The 15,481-nt window shown below is 42.7% G+C and overlaps 1 protein-coding gene across 3 annotated transcripts in view; it reads right to left on the bottom strand.

The window, feature by feature from the left end:
• Positions 1–15,481, bottom strand: part of dennd1b (DENN/MADD domain containing 1B) — a 122,838-nt gene that overhangs the window by 37,816 nt on the left and 69,541 nt on the right. For all 3 annotated transcript variants that reach the window (XM_074668005.1, XM_074668004.1, XM_074668006.1), the window contains 3 exons: positions 7,299–7,399; positions 3,786–3,831; positions 2,270–2,371 (listed from right to left, as the gene is read on the bottom strand). In XM_074668005.1, coding sequence (XP_074524106.1) covers positions 2,270–2,371; positions 3,786–3,831; positions 7,299–7,399 — 249 coding nt within the window. The remainder of the gene's footprint in view (positions 1–2,269; positions 2,372–3,785; positions 3,832–7,298; positions 7,400–15,481) is intronic.

The following is a 15,481-nucleotide window of genomic DNA, read 5'->3' as shown; positions in this document are numbered from 1 at the left end:
GTGTGAAGTTGCGGGAAGAGACCATTAATGGGCGGGCACAAGTGGAGCCGGAGCAGGGGTCCTGTCTGAAAAGAGGGCGGCTAATTCAGGACAACTGTGAACTCTGAACCTGCTAAAAGCCCGGCCACTGGTCAGCCGAGCTGAATAATAGAGTCCACATGTGCTCACAGCCTGCGCCGCCATAATTAGACGGATCTCTAAAGGTTTGCTTAAATCAACATCAGAGTGCTTTGTTTTCCCTCTAAGAAAGACTTAAAGTACGCACAAAAATTGCCTGTGGCCTTTACCTTTCATCCTTTTTATGCTTTATAGTGTATTCACACAAAGTAATGCTGGGCTTTTAAAGTGAGAATAATCATTACTTCATGGGTCTCCAGGCTTCAGTTTCATGCTGAATAAAGCCAGTGCGTGAAGGAGCCAGTGCTGCAGTGAGAATTAGACAGAAATGAGGAGTGGTTTTAATGGTACAGCAACAATGTGCTGCAGCTCAGCCCAGGCAGAGAAGCGCTCAGCATTAATCAAGATTTCAGGCCTCTGTTTGACAAACTGCGCAATGCCTCAAACATCTCCTCGTGTGTAAACACAAACATCAAGTGCCATGTGGCATGTCCTCATCACTAACAAGCGAACTAACAAGAGACCTGGAATTCCACTCAATTAGTACCTGCTCGCTTCCTTATTAATCTGCTCGCCCCAGTGAAAAGATGAGGTGAGACAGAAAAAAAATATGAATAGGAATAAAAACAACAACAACAATTTGTTGCGATAAATATATTAATGCCAGTGAAGTTTTTCTGTTTCAGGTGGTGTAATTTGACATGATATGCAGGCTATGTTCTGTCATTAGTCAGGAAAAATGGTGAGTAGGGGATCAAAGCAAAAAAGGCTCTGAGTCTGCCACTTAATTTATCACACGGCAAAGACAAAGGCTTTTCTCTCTGCTTCTGTCGCTTTTCAAAAGCCTTGACTCCTTTTTATGACAAACTCAGTTTGCAATTTAATTTAGGGCTTGAGTCCCTGGGTGCAGAGAAGCTAGCAGGCAGTTAGTGAGAGGAAGGTTCTGCAGCCAGACAGGCACGCAGGCAAAGAAACAGCAGGGGCACGAAACTTCCAGGCTGGAAGTGAGTGCTGTGAGAGCCAGACAAGAAGGCAGACAGGTGTCATGAAACACGAGCAGCAAGGCAGTGAGGTAGGCAGGCAAAGGGGCTAAAAAAGTAGCCAGGAAATTGTATAAAATGTAAGAAAGATCACATTATTAAGAGAGTAGAAAAGCATTAATGCAGAGCAGCAGTCATAGCGGAGAGCAGGAGAAACAGAAGAGAGTGCGGCTGTGTCTGCTGGACGATGGATTGAATTAAACCACCGCTTGTTGGTATCAGTTTGAAAGGTGGGGGACATGAGATTTTACTGTATGTGTTGTGGGTAAAAGTGCATCCGCAGCCTCGGCGGGGCTTCAGCACCTCACAGAGGAGCTTTAATATACACACCCAGAAAAACAACCAAACAAACACCATCCTGCCTCCACAAAGACTAGAACGGGAAGAATGTGTGTAGTTCTCTGGGTTTGTTTTAAGTGTGTGTGACCCTGACGCTGCGGTGATGCTTCCTGTAGCACTGACCAGCGTCACTGCTCTATTAATTAAAGAGACGACGCACTGGCAGGTGGCTTCACTGCCCACACTGGTAATTGGCCCCCTTCTTCCCACTCTCTCCCCCTAGAAAATCACCCATCTCTGCCTTTTCTTTTCTTTCACTCTGCCTCGTTCCCTCCTCCTATCTCTCGCTCTCAGAAACGTGCCAGTGGGCAGGCAGAAATGCAAGACTTTGTGAAATAATGATTAGAATGGATGGAGATGAAGGGAAGGGAGTTGCACATTTTCCCACAAGCCTCTGATGGTCGGGGAATGCTGTTCGCCTTCAAGCGTCACACGGCGCGACGGGAGTTTACTTTAGACAGCCACAATCTGAGGAGCCGGTGCTGCAGTCATTAATGATGTGGGGAGGGGACAGAGCTATACTTTGACAAGTTTCTGCATGTGTATGTGTGTGTTTGTGTATTCGCGCGTGTGTGTGTGTTTCAGTGTGAGTACGTGAAGGAGAGGAGCATGTGTGGTTTTGCAAGTGAGATTTAATGTGAAAGAGAAAGAAATGAACCTTCTGTGTGTCATGTGTAATTAGAGAATAAAAGCTGTGAAGTTCTGTAGATGTGTGTGTGCGTGTGCGTGTGCGTGTGCGTGTGCGTGTGTGTGTGTGTGTGTGTGTGTCTTACCACATCGCCGGGCAGGTTGTGCAGGTCATCAAAGGGACTCTCCAGGGTGTTGGTGTCCACGTTGAGGATGACCACATCCTCCAGGGATCGACTGCGAACCCTCTGTAGGAAAAAACGCCCAGTGTAAACATCAAGACGGTGAAATGAAAGAATCGCCATCGTTGGACGAGACTGAAAACATTAAAATCTGAAAATTTTACAATAAAAAGTAAGAAGACTGAAGTTGAGCTTGACTTTTTTCGTCATTTATGGGAAAATATTAAATAATTGGGAGGGATCGTTTTAAGCTATCTCGCATGTCAAAATAACTGTGTACTTTGGTTAAATGATGCATGTTTTATTTATATGGAGTTTAAATTGATTGCTCAGTTGTGATTAAAGTTTGTCATACAATAAAATTTCCATGTGTGTTCCAGGTGTTTCCCTGCAGATGATCTCTCTTCTGTCATAAAGCTTTTTCTTCACAAAGAAGAAAATTCAGCGGCCACACTTTGTCAAGAAAAAAATTAAAGCATCCGTCTGATAACACTCACACATGTGTGCTTACAAAATGAAGAATGGCTCTGAGAGGAAGATTTGGACCGTGCAAAGATTTTACTCAGCACCAAAACCTCATGCATCAACAACAACACAGTGATGCTGTGCTGTGCTGTGTGCATCCTGATGGCAACAAATTCAACAATTATTTTAGTGTGGTGCAGGATGCAGGCAGGTGTGTGTGCGTGCGTGTGTGTAGTGGGGGGTGGGCAGCATAGTGTGTGAATTTCTAGTTTGTCACTTTGGTGACAGCCTGTGCAGTGGAGGCTCACATGCTGATCTGGACTAATTATGTAGTGGCGGAAAGGGGGTCTGTCACGGATGCAGAGTGTGATAAATACTGCCTCTGCTGCAACTGTCAGACAAATATCACACACACGCACACACACACACACACTCTCACATACGCGTGCAATACAACATATGCATTTGCACAATTACACTCACAAACAGACAAACAAACACACACACTAACACTCACACACAAGCGTCAAAATGCGCGTGCTTGCAGCATGAATTCACACACACCAGCAGTGCCCCCCTACAAACGCACAGAGTTTAACAATGAAGGAGAAAAGCTCTTTGTTTGCAGATACTTTCCCTCTATTTCTCTCAGTCTTTTGTAGCTCTGGATGAGAATGCACACGAGCAAGACAGGAGGATAAAGAGGGAAAAATATTCTGTCAATTTTGTTGATTCATTTTTCTGGAGATGCCAAAAACTGTCTGACTGAAATGTTCACATCAGTACAAAGAGCACAGTTCACCAGGGCACAAGCTGGCCATACACACAGAATGGAAACACTTAACTATATAAATGTACAGCATATAATAAATCAACAAAAATAATGAACATCATAAATAACGCATGCCAGTCAATCAACTTCTTCTATCAACTTTGAGCAGCAGATAGAATTAAGCAGGTACAGTATATAGCTGAGTGTTTATATATGCATATAACCACAGATTAACTAACGTACCTCTAGCAGACTGAGATGAACTCCCACAAAGTATGGCATAGGGGCACTGTGAAGAGAGAAAACATTATGAAGGAGTGATATCAATGTCAAACTGCAGCATGAAGTAAACAGATTTTAAAGTACAATTCCTGAAAAAGCGGCTATTTGACACAACCATTTAAGAAAGTTAAAGCTTTAAAAAATTAGTAAACTTTATAAACAGTTATCTGTAGAGCCATGAGTTATATAAATCCACGCTTCTCGAATATGCTGTTTTGCTTTGTGTGCTTATTCTAGACTAGGTTATGTTTGTCAGTTTTTGGTCAGAAAGAGCAAGTGGTATCAAAACAAGACTTGATTCAATAATAACTTTTCAGTTGCCAACAAAAACATCAAGTGACAAAAACTAAAAACATTGATCTTGTAAATTTTTTATAATCTTTTTTTTTTTGTTACACATACTTCTCAGACATGTTTAAATCTTTTGTTTTTGATTTTTTTTTTTGAAAAAAATACAAAACAAAACAAACAGACATTATCTAATCACATATTCGAAAAGGAGTGGGATGAAGTATAAACTTATTAATTCCCACCCCTTTACCAAACAATTATTTATAAACAAATGCAGATGTTATGCACTTACTGTACACATACACATAGACGACTATGTCCACGCACCTTTGTTTCATGCCTGGACATTGCAACAGAAAACTTCTATCCACAATAGTAATTATAATTTCACACAGATATACATGGTTTTCATACCATCATTATCATCTTATCATCTTAATAATAACCATATAATATTTTCAGACCACTTAATTCTATTCATTTTGGTATCTTGCTTATATCATCATTTTGTACATTTTTTTAAACTTGTTGTTACTTTAACATTACTTTATTTCCTCACTTAAACCGTTCCATATGCTCACCCCGATAACAGATACACAGAAACATTTAATGTTTGCGGGTCTACTTAATATTTTAAAGTTGTCTTCACCTCTCAGATTGTAACCTCCTTCACGGTTAAAAGATAGACTTTGAATGTTTTCTGGTAAATGACTGTTTCTTGCCTTGTGGATTATTATTGCTGTCTGGTAAGAAACAAATGTCGAAGAATTTTAGCAATCTTGACTTTAGAAATAGCTGATGAGTATGTTCCCTATAGTCAACCTTATTTATGGTTCTTATTGCTTTCTTCTGCAAAGTGATTAGAGACTGTAATGTAGTTTTGTAGTTGTTTCCCCAAACCTCAGCACAGTACATGAAGTATGGCAGAACTAAAGAACAGTAGGGTGACTTGTAATCCAGGCTATGTTTTACCTTGTTTGTAATTGACTTTATACAAAATGTTGAAACGTTTCCTCTGAAAGTCCACCTGCGAGTTCACACTGGAGAGAAACCATTTAAGTGTGACAGATGTGACAAGTGCTTATATTACTCTCAAGGAAAGGTTTTTGATACAGACAGCTACATTTTCATTTGTTGTGTTCTTTGATCTGAATGGCAATCATAAAATCCTCAACTGTGGCTGGCTATTTACCTCATTGATGTGGACTCTCATTGAAATCAGCGATGTTAACCTGCGCTGTGTTGACTATTTAGCTTTCTTTACATTGCAATGAACTTTTACATAACTTCTTTAAATTATAACATTTCTTGTTGACTCTTTTTGAAACCTTAAAGAACACAAAAGTATTAAATGTTAAGACTTGATGGATTTACTTTCGAAGCAAAAAAGTAGTTGGAAGAAATGTTTTTCTGTATAATACTTTAGTTTTAGTAGTTAAAGTAGATATATTTTAAAGTACAAACAGAATGGACCGAGAGCTTTTCTTTTTAACATACCACCTTTTTATCCGTACAAATTACACCACCCAGAAAAACTTTAGAGTCCCAATTTAAGCAACACAAGTCAAAAAAGTCAGGCCACAGCCCTGCACAGGATGGCTCCAAACAAAAATCTGATTTACTTTTATTTTTTTTTTAATAACAACCATAATAACTGACAAGAAAAACAACATGAAATCAGTGATCAGAGGGAGAAGCTGAGCAGGTGACCTCAAGACTTGAACTCTTTGAATTTTGTTGCCACATCAAAACACTGTGAATGTGATTAAAGCAGGATTTATAACATTTATCAGAAAGTTTCTCTGCTTTCAATAAAGGTTAATATGCTTAGAAATAACAGGATTTACAAAGAATACCACTGCTGAAATGGTTTGCTATCAATCTGATAGAATTTATGGTCAAAGTAAATCCTTCTGCAAGAAGTTGACTTGAGCTTTCTTTTAACAAGTTGGCCTTTTTAGTAAGTATAAAACCTTGGAACACTTCCTAGAAAGCTAATGGAAACTTGAAATGTTTTCTTTTTACAACACGAAAATATGCTTTGCATGGTTATTATCATGTCATTTTTTATTTCATGTGATATTTATCTTCATATTGAAAGTCTGAGGCAAGGAAAGATTGAATCATAGCGCATGTTTCCATCCACCAAGACGAATAAAATCAACAAAAACAGTCAAATAATAGCAACCATTTTATGATGAGGTTAACAGAGGCAGCAGTAATGGGATGGCTGTGGGTCGGAGTCTCCTTGGCCGGAGTGATTCAGAGGCCACAGGCTTGTAATCAACTTATAGTAAAAGAAAAACAAACATCAGGCCTGGAGCTTTGCACTTCTGCCGCTGTCTTCTCTATTTTTTTTTATTATGAATATGGAGTGCTGACTTTCATCAACAGTTACACAGACATATACACACACAGCATCTAATAGAATTTTGTTATCAAATCAGTGCATGGGGAAACCCCTGTGATTTAATTAGATAACCATGAGTCTTCACAGAGTGTTGAAAATTACATTTTACTGTCAGTGATAAATCGTTTTTTAAAGCTGATTTGTCCCTCATGGTAAAGCACTGAAGTGTAGGAGCTACCGGCACTGATTTCAACACAAAAAAAGAAAAAGCTCCAATGACGTAAGCAGACTTCTTCGCTCACTTGCACTTTTTCAATACCAAAGATCTTACGTTGAGCTGAACACATGTAAATCTGTAGATGAGCTGTTACATCTGCTCTCCATTCGGTTGCATTGGAGTCCGCTCAGATTTGTTGGATTTGTGTTGGATGGGTGGTAATGAACCCCTGAGAGGGCTAACATGATGAGAGCATGGTGCTAGTGCTGGCATGAAATATGGAGCAAGGTGATCCGGGCCGTTCATTATGTGCAGGGGCCACACAGGAGATGGGAGCACACTACGAGAGGAATTGTGAGAACAGCTCGAAGAACGGGGCGGGAGGATGTGTGAACATGTGTGTCTGCACATTTACACCCCGGCTTTAGCAGAAGAGCTAGCCACATGCTGTGGTGAGTGTGTGTTTGTGTGTGTGTGTATTAGTGTGTCAGGTGTGCGTGTGTGTCAGAGCAAAAGTTACAGGAAAGAAAACTATAGAGGTGTTAATATTTACCATGATGATCCTGATTGTGTGTGTGTGTGTGTTTGTGTGTGTTTCAGAGGTGCTGAGCCTTACCAGCAGTAGTCAAGAAGATGCGGGGGCAGTACAGGGATGAAGATGTGCTGCCAGTACATAGGAAACAGCAGAGCAGCCGCACCATGGACACATGCAGTTAACTACAGAGAGAGAAGCAAAGGACAATCACAACACAACTTTCCATGGTGACACAAAAACTAAAGAAAAAGAGACAAAAATATATTCCTGTGCAGTAAACAGAAGGATTGTGTGATTTAAGTTTGCCTCAAAATGAACCGCAACAAGTCAAAACAGTGAAATGTACAATTTGCTGTTGTCCTTCTTTCTTTTTAATACATTTCAACAACGCTTCAACCTCGTCTTCACACTTCTGGAGGATCTTAACTTTATTTTCTTCTAAACAATATCCTGTTGTTACCCAGTTTTCCTAAATCAAAGATGGCTCTGCAGAGATGTTTTGTGTTGCTGTGTCGATGTACTGTATGCTTGATTTCATTGATTTAGCCTTTAATCATGATCACAAACAAAACAGGTCTCAGAAAGAACTTAGAGCACTGACACGTCGAGTGATGAACACACGACCTGCGAGCTACTGTTGGAGGGAGAAAGTGAAGGGTGGAGATCAACCGGTTGACAGGAGGAAGGATGGTGAGGGGGTGAAAGGGAAACTGTTGAAAAGACTGACATGAATAAAAGCAACACTTGCTTTACACAGAGAACAAGAAACAACTCTTCATTGATTCATTTTTGGTGGATCATCTTTGCCAGTGATAAAACAGCAGCACTGGCACAGAGCATGAAGTAATTGAAACTAAAATTAAAAAATAAAAAGGCACAGTTTCTGCCCTGTTTTAACAAAAAAGTGAGAGCCAAAATAAAAGCCCAGAGTTAATTATTAACTGCTTTTCAGTTCAATGTCAAACTGAGAATTGTGCTGCGACCTGCACAAAAAGCAACAAAAGGAGCCCAAAACAGCGCTGACAGTAACCATAAAAATCAAAATTACCCCAACTACTTTGACCTAGAAATTAAAAGAGAAAATAACCCTTTTTCTATCAAATAATGAGAAGCAATCGTATGAAGATGACACCCCTTTTCAAAGGAGCTTCCTGCATTGTCAAACCAGCATTACACATAAAATTAAAATCATTGTCTACCATTGTCTTAGAGCCAGCATCCCCCTCTTGACATCTCATGAAAACCCTGCTATAGTTATGACCTGCAACACACACACACATGCACACACACACACACACACACACACACACACAGACGTGGCAGGAGAAAGAGGCGTTAGCTCATCCCCCAGATTAAAATAACATGATTAAATATGGAAAGAGAACAGAGGTCTGAGGGGCTCCTGCGGGACTTCATTAGGGCAAATTGCCAAAGAATGAAACATGAGTTAGCCAAGAGAGACTGCGGGCGAGGCCAATACCGCCGGGACCCCGGAGCAGCAGCCGCTGTTATACTGCTGCGGCTTCACAGTCAATGTGTGAAGCGGACACACACTATCACGCACACACACACGACTACCAGGAGACCCTCTGCTCACTGACACAAAGTGTCACAATTGACCGGCCAAAAGTGGATGAGCTTTGGCGGCTGAAATCACTGCTGCCAGGGAAAGAGACAGAGAGGACCCCAACTTCAGACAAACATCAAACTGTGGACATCAAAAAAAGTGTGTTTCTGCTTTTTTGTGTGTTTGTTTTAACTGCATCCGTTTTTCACATTAGCTGGAATAAAAGCAATGTTGTTTTTTTTTTTTTCAATTGTCTCCGTGCACTCTCTCAAACACACAGTCCCACAATAGTTAGGACTTAATCAACATTTAATTGGTGTCTTGCTCTGTGTATCTGCATATGCATATTTCTTCTGCCTGCCATCTTCAAATAAAACACAACAATGCCACGCTCCTGTCAGGATTAATTCCCTGGCAAACAGTTTGTTTTTCTGTTAATTCTGAAAATAAATCAATGCTATGAATATTAATGTGTGAAAGTGAAGCACTTGGTGGGAGAGCCACTATCAAAACCATCACACACTGCTCCCTTTTTCCAAAGCGATGACGGTAAGGGGGCCATTAAATTGTGATGAAGAGAGGTCAGCAGATCCGGCAGCGGATATACATACACATAGGGTTTTGTGTCACACGCACACACACACTAAATGGAGAGCCAACAGGCGGGTGTATTCCTCCTCTGGGAGTGCGAGACAAGCCCCAGCCATTCCCCGGTACCAGGAGGTAATGGCACAGAACACCTCGCTAACCAACTCCAATTATCTCCACCAAGCCTCAAGGTGAGCCCCCCAACTGGCATGATTTACTCTCAGGTTGAAAGGGAAAACAGGAGTCTCTGCCTCTCTGTTTCTCTTCTTCTCAGGCTGAGTTGGCCGAGCAGGGAGGGGGGTACTGAAACTAAGATAATGATTTATAAAGCAAATCTAGATTTCTGTTTTCTTTTATTTGCTATCTCCAAAGCGATGGAGGTGGCAGTGTGCCTGAGATAAGGAGACTTGGAGGGAACACCAGAGGAATAGTTCACATATTTGCTTCTCTAATTCAGCTGAAAACAAATCCCTGTGTCCTTGTTCAGGTTTCAGAACGAATGAGGCAAAAAGTAAAAAGAAGATAAGTGGAAAAAAGAGAAATTGTACCACTGTTTTTTTTCTTCATTTTGGGGGGGGGGGGGGGCTTCACATGAGAGTGGGTCATGAGAGGCTAAGGCTGATAAAATATTTGCCAGGCTGATAAATAATAGATGAGTGGAGCCAAATGGCTTACACGCTCCACAAAAGACCTGGGTGCTTAATATTCCATTCAATGGAGAATCACAGATACAGTCCCCAAGAACAAATACAGGATTAGGTGCTGGGTCCAGTCCTCAGGGACCAGGGCTCTGCCCGGTAATGAGGGGCTGCCTGCCTCTCACACTGTGTGTGTGTGTATGCAGGTTTGTCTGGTGTGTGTGTGTGTGTGTTGCCTCTTCCTCTGAGAGAAGCTAACCGATTATACAGCGACAGCCTGCTTCAAAAAGCAGTCAAGGTCTTTGGTTCTGCCCTGAGAGCGTTCTCAGTGCGCTGTGGCTCAGACAGGCAGTGTCCACATGAACACTGGTTTTCCAAATCCATTCAGTGGGACCAAAGGAAGCTGAGACACAGAGGAAAAGACAAAAGAGACCGAGAGGAGGAGAAAAAAGACTGAAGTTAAGAGATTAAATTTACTCTGCAACTTTGAAGAAGCTGCATTAAGCTGAGAGGTCACACACCAGTTTTGTCAATAATCAAGTCTGACTGTGAGTCCATTGTGTCTGTGTCTGTGTGTCATCCTATACCTCATACTAAAAAATTATGGTACAGAGAAAAAACTGCATCCATTTTCAGAGTTTCTGTTTCAGCAGACAGTATAAAAACAGACTCATTTTCTGCTCGTAGGAAATAAAACACTGTGTGTATCATTGATGTCAATCAAACTGTGACTTTGGAATGTCATCACCAATTTAATTTCCCAAACACACATCAAAATGTTTTTCAAAGATTTAATAGCTTTTTATGTTTTCTGCTGTGTTCAAAAAGCCGTTTTACCACCGTCTACAATTGGTTTTAATATTTTCCAGCTGTGAGCAGCTCCTCCAGTTCCTTTGTGCATTGCATTGTGGGACAGTTATGTCAATCAACAGCGCGCTTAGTTTTTGGGGTTTTTTTTGCCTGCACACTTGTTTGATGTACTTTGTTGTGTCCCTTTTGCACTGTGAACACATCACAAAATCTTACCCAGTGATGAATATTATTTAGAAGGGGATGAGGGCACGTTTTTCTGATTTTCTGCAGGAAATGAAACAAAAATCTGAATTATGGCAAAACATGTCAGCAGCAACTACAACTCATATTTCCTAAACCATCACCAACTTTCCACATGTATGATTCATCACATTCAGAAGAGTATGTCCCTCTACACTCCTGAAAAGCAGCACCTGCCTGCAACAGAGAAGTTCCCTGAAAGAGCCGGACCCACCAGAGACCTCAGATCTTCTCCTCACTGTGACTCTGAGCTCTGGAGACTCTGTCAGTGAGGCGTGTGTTTCCTCCCACACTGTTCTTTTTTACCTGAGCAACTGGACATGTTGAAGTGAAACACAGACAGAACATGAGGAAGTGCTGCTGTGGGGGGTGGGGGTAGGGGGGCTCTTTCACATACCTAACTGCAGTGAAGTGGAGATTCTGGTGTTTTTCTGGAGCCAGAACAAAACACTCATTCCCTCTGCTTACATACTTTCAGAGTAAACCTGCTGAATATATGTTAAATTACAGTGGGAGTGGAGTAGAGGATAGATAGCTGTTGCTGAAGGCAATGTAATTTAATCTGACAGGAAGAATGGTATCAGCAGAGACGCTCTTGACCTCTTCACACCAGCCTCAAACACTCATTTCCCCTCCATTCGCCTTTCCATCCAACTCTAGTCCCTATGCACTCTCCAAATTTCAATCTTCTCTTTTCCTCTCCTGGCCTCATTTTCATCCCAAATTCTTCATTTCTTATTCTGTTTTTCCTCCTCTCCTCCTGCTGTCCTTCTGTCCATTGTTTCTCCTGCTGCTTTATTGCTGTGTTAGCCTCTCCCTCTCTTCCCCTCCCCTGCACAGAGTAAGTCACCAATTACCCGCGCTCTGCTTCTCCCTCTGTTGACAAACGCCGGTGTCAGGCCCAGCGCGACGCAGGTGTGCCACAAACAAGTAGGTGGCACGGGGAGAGAGAGAAGGGGGCACACAGGACGAACACAGGTAACAGCTAAAGCCAGGCCTCCCACACATGCACACACACTCTCACAGAGAGACATGAGACATACGGTACAAACACCTGTGAGTGCAGGGGACGCACAAACAGATGCAAGTGAAAAAAAGGAGACGCAAACACCCACTACGCGTGCATATGCACGGGGCACAACACACAGCAGACAGCATGGGGCTGAGATAAGTCTATTGAGGGGGGAAGGAAGGAGGGAGGATGTCCCAATGTTCTGCAGATGCCCAACAGAGGAGAGACGTATTAAGACGCCGGGGAAGAGGGAGGCCAAGGCGGGGAGTAAGAGAGGTGTAGCTGGGGTGAGTGAGAGACAGATGGACAGAAAATAATATGTCAGTGAGGAAGAAGATGGAGAGAAGAGAGGAAGACAGAGAGAAGTCGGGAAAGGAGAAGAGGAGAAGAAGAACAGAGCAAAAGGCAGGAAACAGAGAGACAGCTGGCACTCTAGGGCACGGTGGATGGATAGCTCCTTGTTAGCATAGGCCTGACAGGCTGATGAGAGGGCTGCTGTCAGACAGAGCCGGGGCCGGGCTGTGTGTGTGTGAGTTTGGGCGATAGGCAGGGCAGAGGCTGGGCTCCAATGCTGGGGGGCCCAGGCAGATGAAAGACATGGAGGGTGGTGGTGGTGGTGGTGGTGAGGGGGTGATGGGGGTCCTCCCCACTGACTAGTTAAAGGAAGGGCCGATGCAGCCCTATTATACGGCCCTATGACAAGGCTGCACGCTTGGCTGGCTCCCACCCCTGTGCCACCGCCGACCGGCTTTTTAAAACAGTGATACCGTTCACCTCCGGTCACGAAACAGCAATAAGTCAACTGACGCATTGTTGTACAATCATGATTTATTCCTTTGCTGTTGGCTGCTTGCGAGACGCGCCGGCCATGTACAGCCGACTGACACACGGGGTTCACCAGAGGGCTTTAGCACAGGCTGCACCTAGAGCAGGCAGAATAAATGCAGGATGTATTCCGTGTGTGTGTGTGTGTGTGTGTGTGTGTGTGTCCATCGCTCTCCACTTTCTATTCTCTGTTCCTCTTTGCTTGGCTGAGAGGCCGGACAGGCGGAGGTGGTGAAAGCAGCTGGATGGTACTAACGATGTTACTAACAATACATCCTCTATCTGACTGTAGCAACTCTACCTGTCCATCCAGTCACTGCCAAACACTCACTTAAACAAACATTTTGACAAACCCTGACGTTCATTATATATTTCCCATCCTTTAGGATATTTGATCACAAGTCACAGTGTAGATAATGAGCTGGGTTCTTTGCAGCTAAGTATGTATACCCACAGATAGTTGGCTTCAAGATTCATGGCAGCCATTTCCACTTGAACCGGGGGGTCAATCCACCCAATGGCAAAAAATAACGCATCACAGGAGCAGTAATAACATCAGGCTTGCAAGTAATCCCAGAGGAGATGTGAAAATACCTTTGTACTACAGTGTCTGACATATATCGCAACCAAACCAAAACAGCTCTCCCTGAGGAAGATGGATGGGTAGACAGACGAGTGGATGAAGGATTGCAGGGGGATAAAAGGCTTACAGAGGTGAAGGTCTGACGTGGGAGCTCTTAAAAAATCTTGTCAGCATAAATTTGTTAAAGAAAGGAGCCAAGATTAGTCCCTGGGCTGCAAAGAAAACTGTAAATCACAGAAAAAATCACCTTCACCCCCACTCTCTCTGCTAAAAAGAAAAACACTTTCACCCTTAAATCAGATCATTTACATCAGGTAACTCTGGTGTCACAGCACAGCGTGAAAGCTAGACCCTGAGCAGAGGTGCTGCTGCTGGTCTCAGAACCTACGAAGGAGTCAGCCGGGAGTCTCTGAGGGATGGGTAATTTGTATAAGAGACCTGGGGTACCATCCCCTCCAGCACCCACAGGCCCCTCCGGCTGTTCGGTGTTCTGCAGGGCGCTGCACAGTCACACTACAGATATGGACAAGACTTGGATGACATCACATCCCTCTCCCATCTCTTCTGTCATAAACATTTGGCTCTGCTTCATCTGCCAGAGAGATAACAAGGGGGGAGGATGGAATGAGAAGAAGGGAGCGAAAGAGAGCAAGAGATTTCCTCCCTCATGCAGACAGACAGAAGGGAAAATTATGTGAGAGAGTTAAAGCGTGTAATAACGGATAATTTAAGGCTTTTCGGTCATTAATATGTCGCAGTTACAAGACAAACAGTCAAATACAATCCTGCTTTAGTGTAGATTTCACAGCTTGTCAGGGCATGGTGATAGTGTGGCTGCATGACTGCGGGATGCCCGGGCAAAGAGGGAGTGGAGGGGGGGGTGGGCAGAGAGATCAGTTCAACTCTGTGTAAAAGTAGTGTAGCCATGTCAGAGAAATACTCTCGTCGTGCTACTTGGGGTTTGATATCCTGCTGGAATATTGATGAAGAGACTCATGTTCAATTTGAGAAACAGTCCCAACATTGGAGCTGTGTACTTTTTAAAAGGGCAAATCCAAGTCTGAATTTGATATGAAGATGAAAATAGTGACTTTGACTCTGTGACTGCGAATGAGCAACATTTTTACACATTATATATCACCGTAAAACCACAAATGAAAAGACCTCCATATCTATCACGCCATCAAGCGTCCTAAAGAGCATGATGTGTCTGCTGTTTTGACCATGGACTGAACGAGAGGATGGACGGTACAACCTGTACTTGAAAGTTAAGACAAAACCTTTAGAGCTATCAAGCAGCTACACCAGCCTTGTCAGAGCTTAAATCAAGCGGCAACCTCTGGTTTCAAAATATGAAACCACTGCAGAAGGACCATCAGTTTCAGGCTGGCTGCCGGGCCACTGGAAACCACCTACTCACCGATCTAAAAAAGAACCTTCCACCAACAATAAACATGTCTATAGCCTGGTTCAGTCTGAAGACCACATTGCTCTATCTGCACACACTGTACAGTTGATGAATTCTTTTATAACTCGTCGTTTCTGAAAATATTACATTTACAGGTTTTGTATAATTGAAGGCATGGCTAATTTGCCTCTTTACCTCATACTAGAGTGTGAGGTATTAAGGGAGATTCAGCTTTTCCAAAAGTTAGTGGTAATTTAGCCCCATTGTTAAAATGCTGGTGGACGTAGGTGGGTTGTTCTACTTTTTATATAATCAATGGTTTGACTAATTGCTAGTCTCAATTAGCAGTTGCTGTGGATTAATTTTTCATTCAATTGTCTGTGCTGTAAATGAACTATCTTTTTTCACTGTCATTCAAATGTCACATGCCACCTTAGCGGCTCACCAATGGCTGCTTGGAGTCAGCAGTATAGGATCTGCATGCTGTCAGGCTGTCACATTTATGCCATACAAAATCCAGAGCAGCAGCAGTGAGATACGTCTCTGTTGTTTTTAAGAGAAACAAACCTGAACTTCAACTTCTGTCAAAG

This window comes from Halichoeres trimaculatus, unplaced genomic scaffold, assembly GCF_033239565.1.
Source record: "Halichoeres trimaculatus isolate MK-OKI-2021-1 unplaced genomic scaffold, fHalTri1.1 fHalTri1_scaffold_4, whole genome shotgun sequence".
NCBI classification, from domain to species: domain Eukaryota; kingdom Metazoa; phylum Chordata; class Actinopteri; order Labriformes; family Labridae; genus Halichoeres; species Halichoeres trimaculatus.
This window is presented reverse-complemented; position numbering and strand designations above follow the sequence as displayed.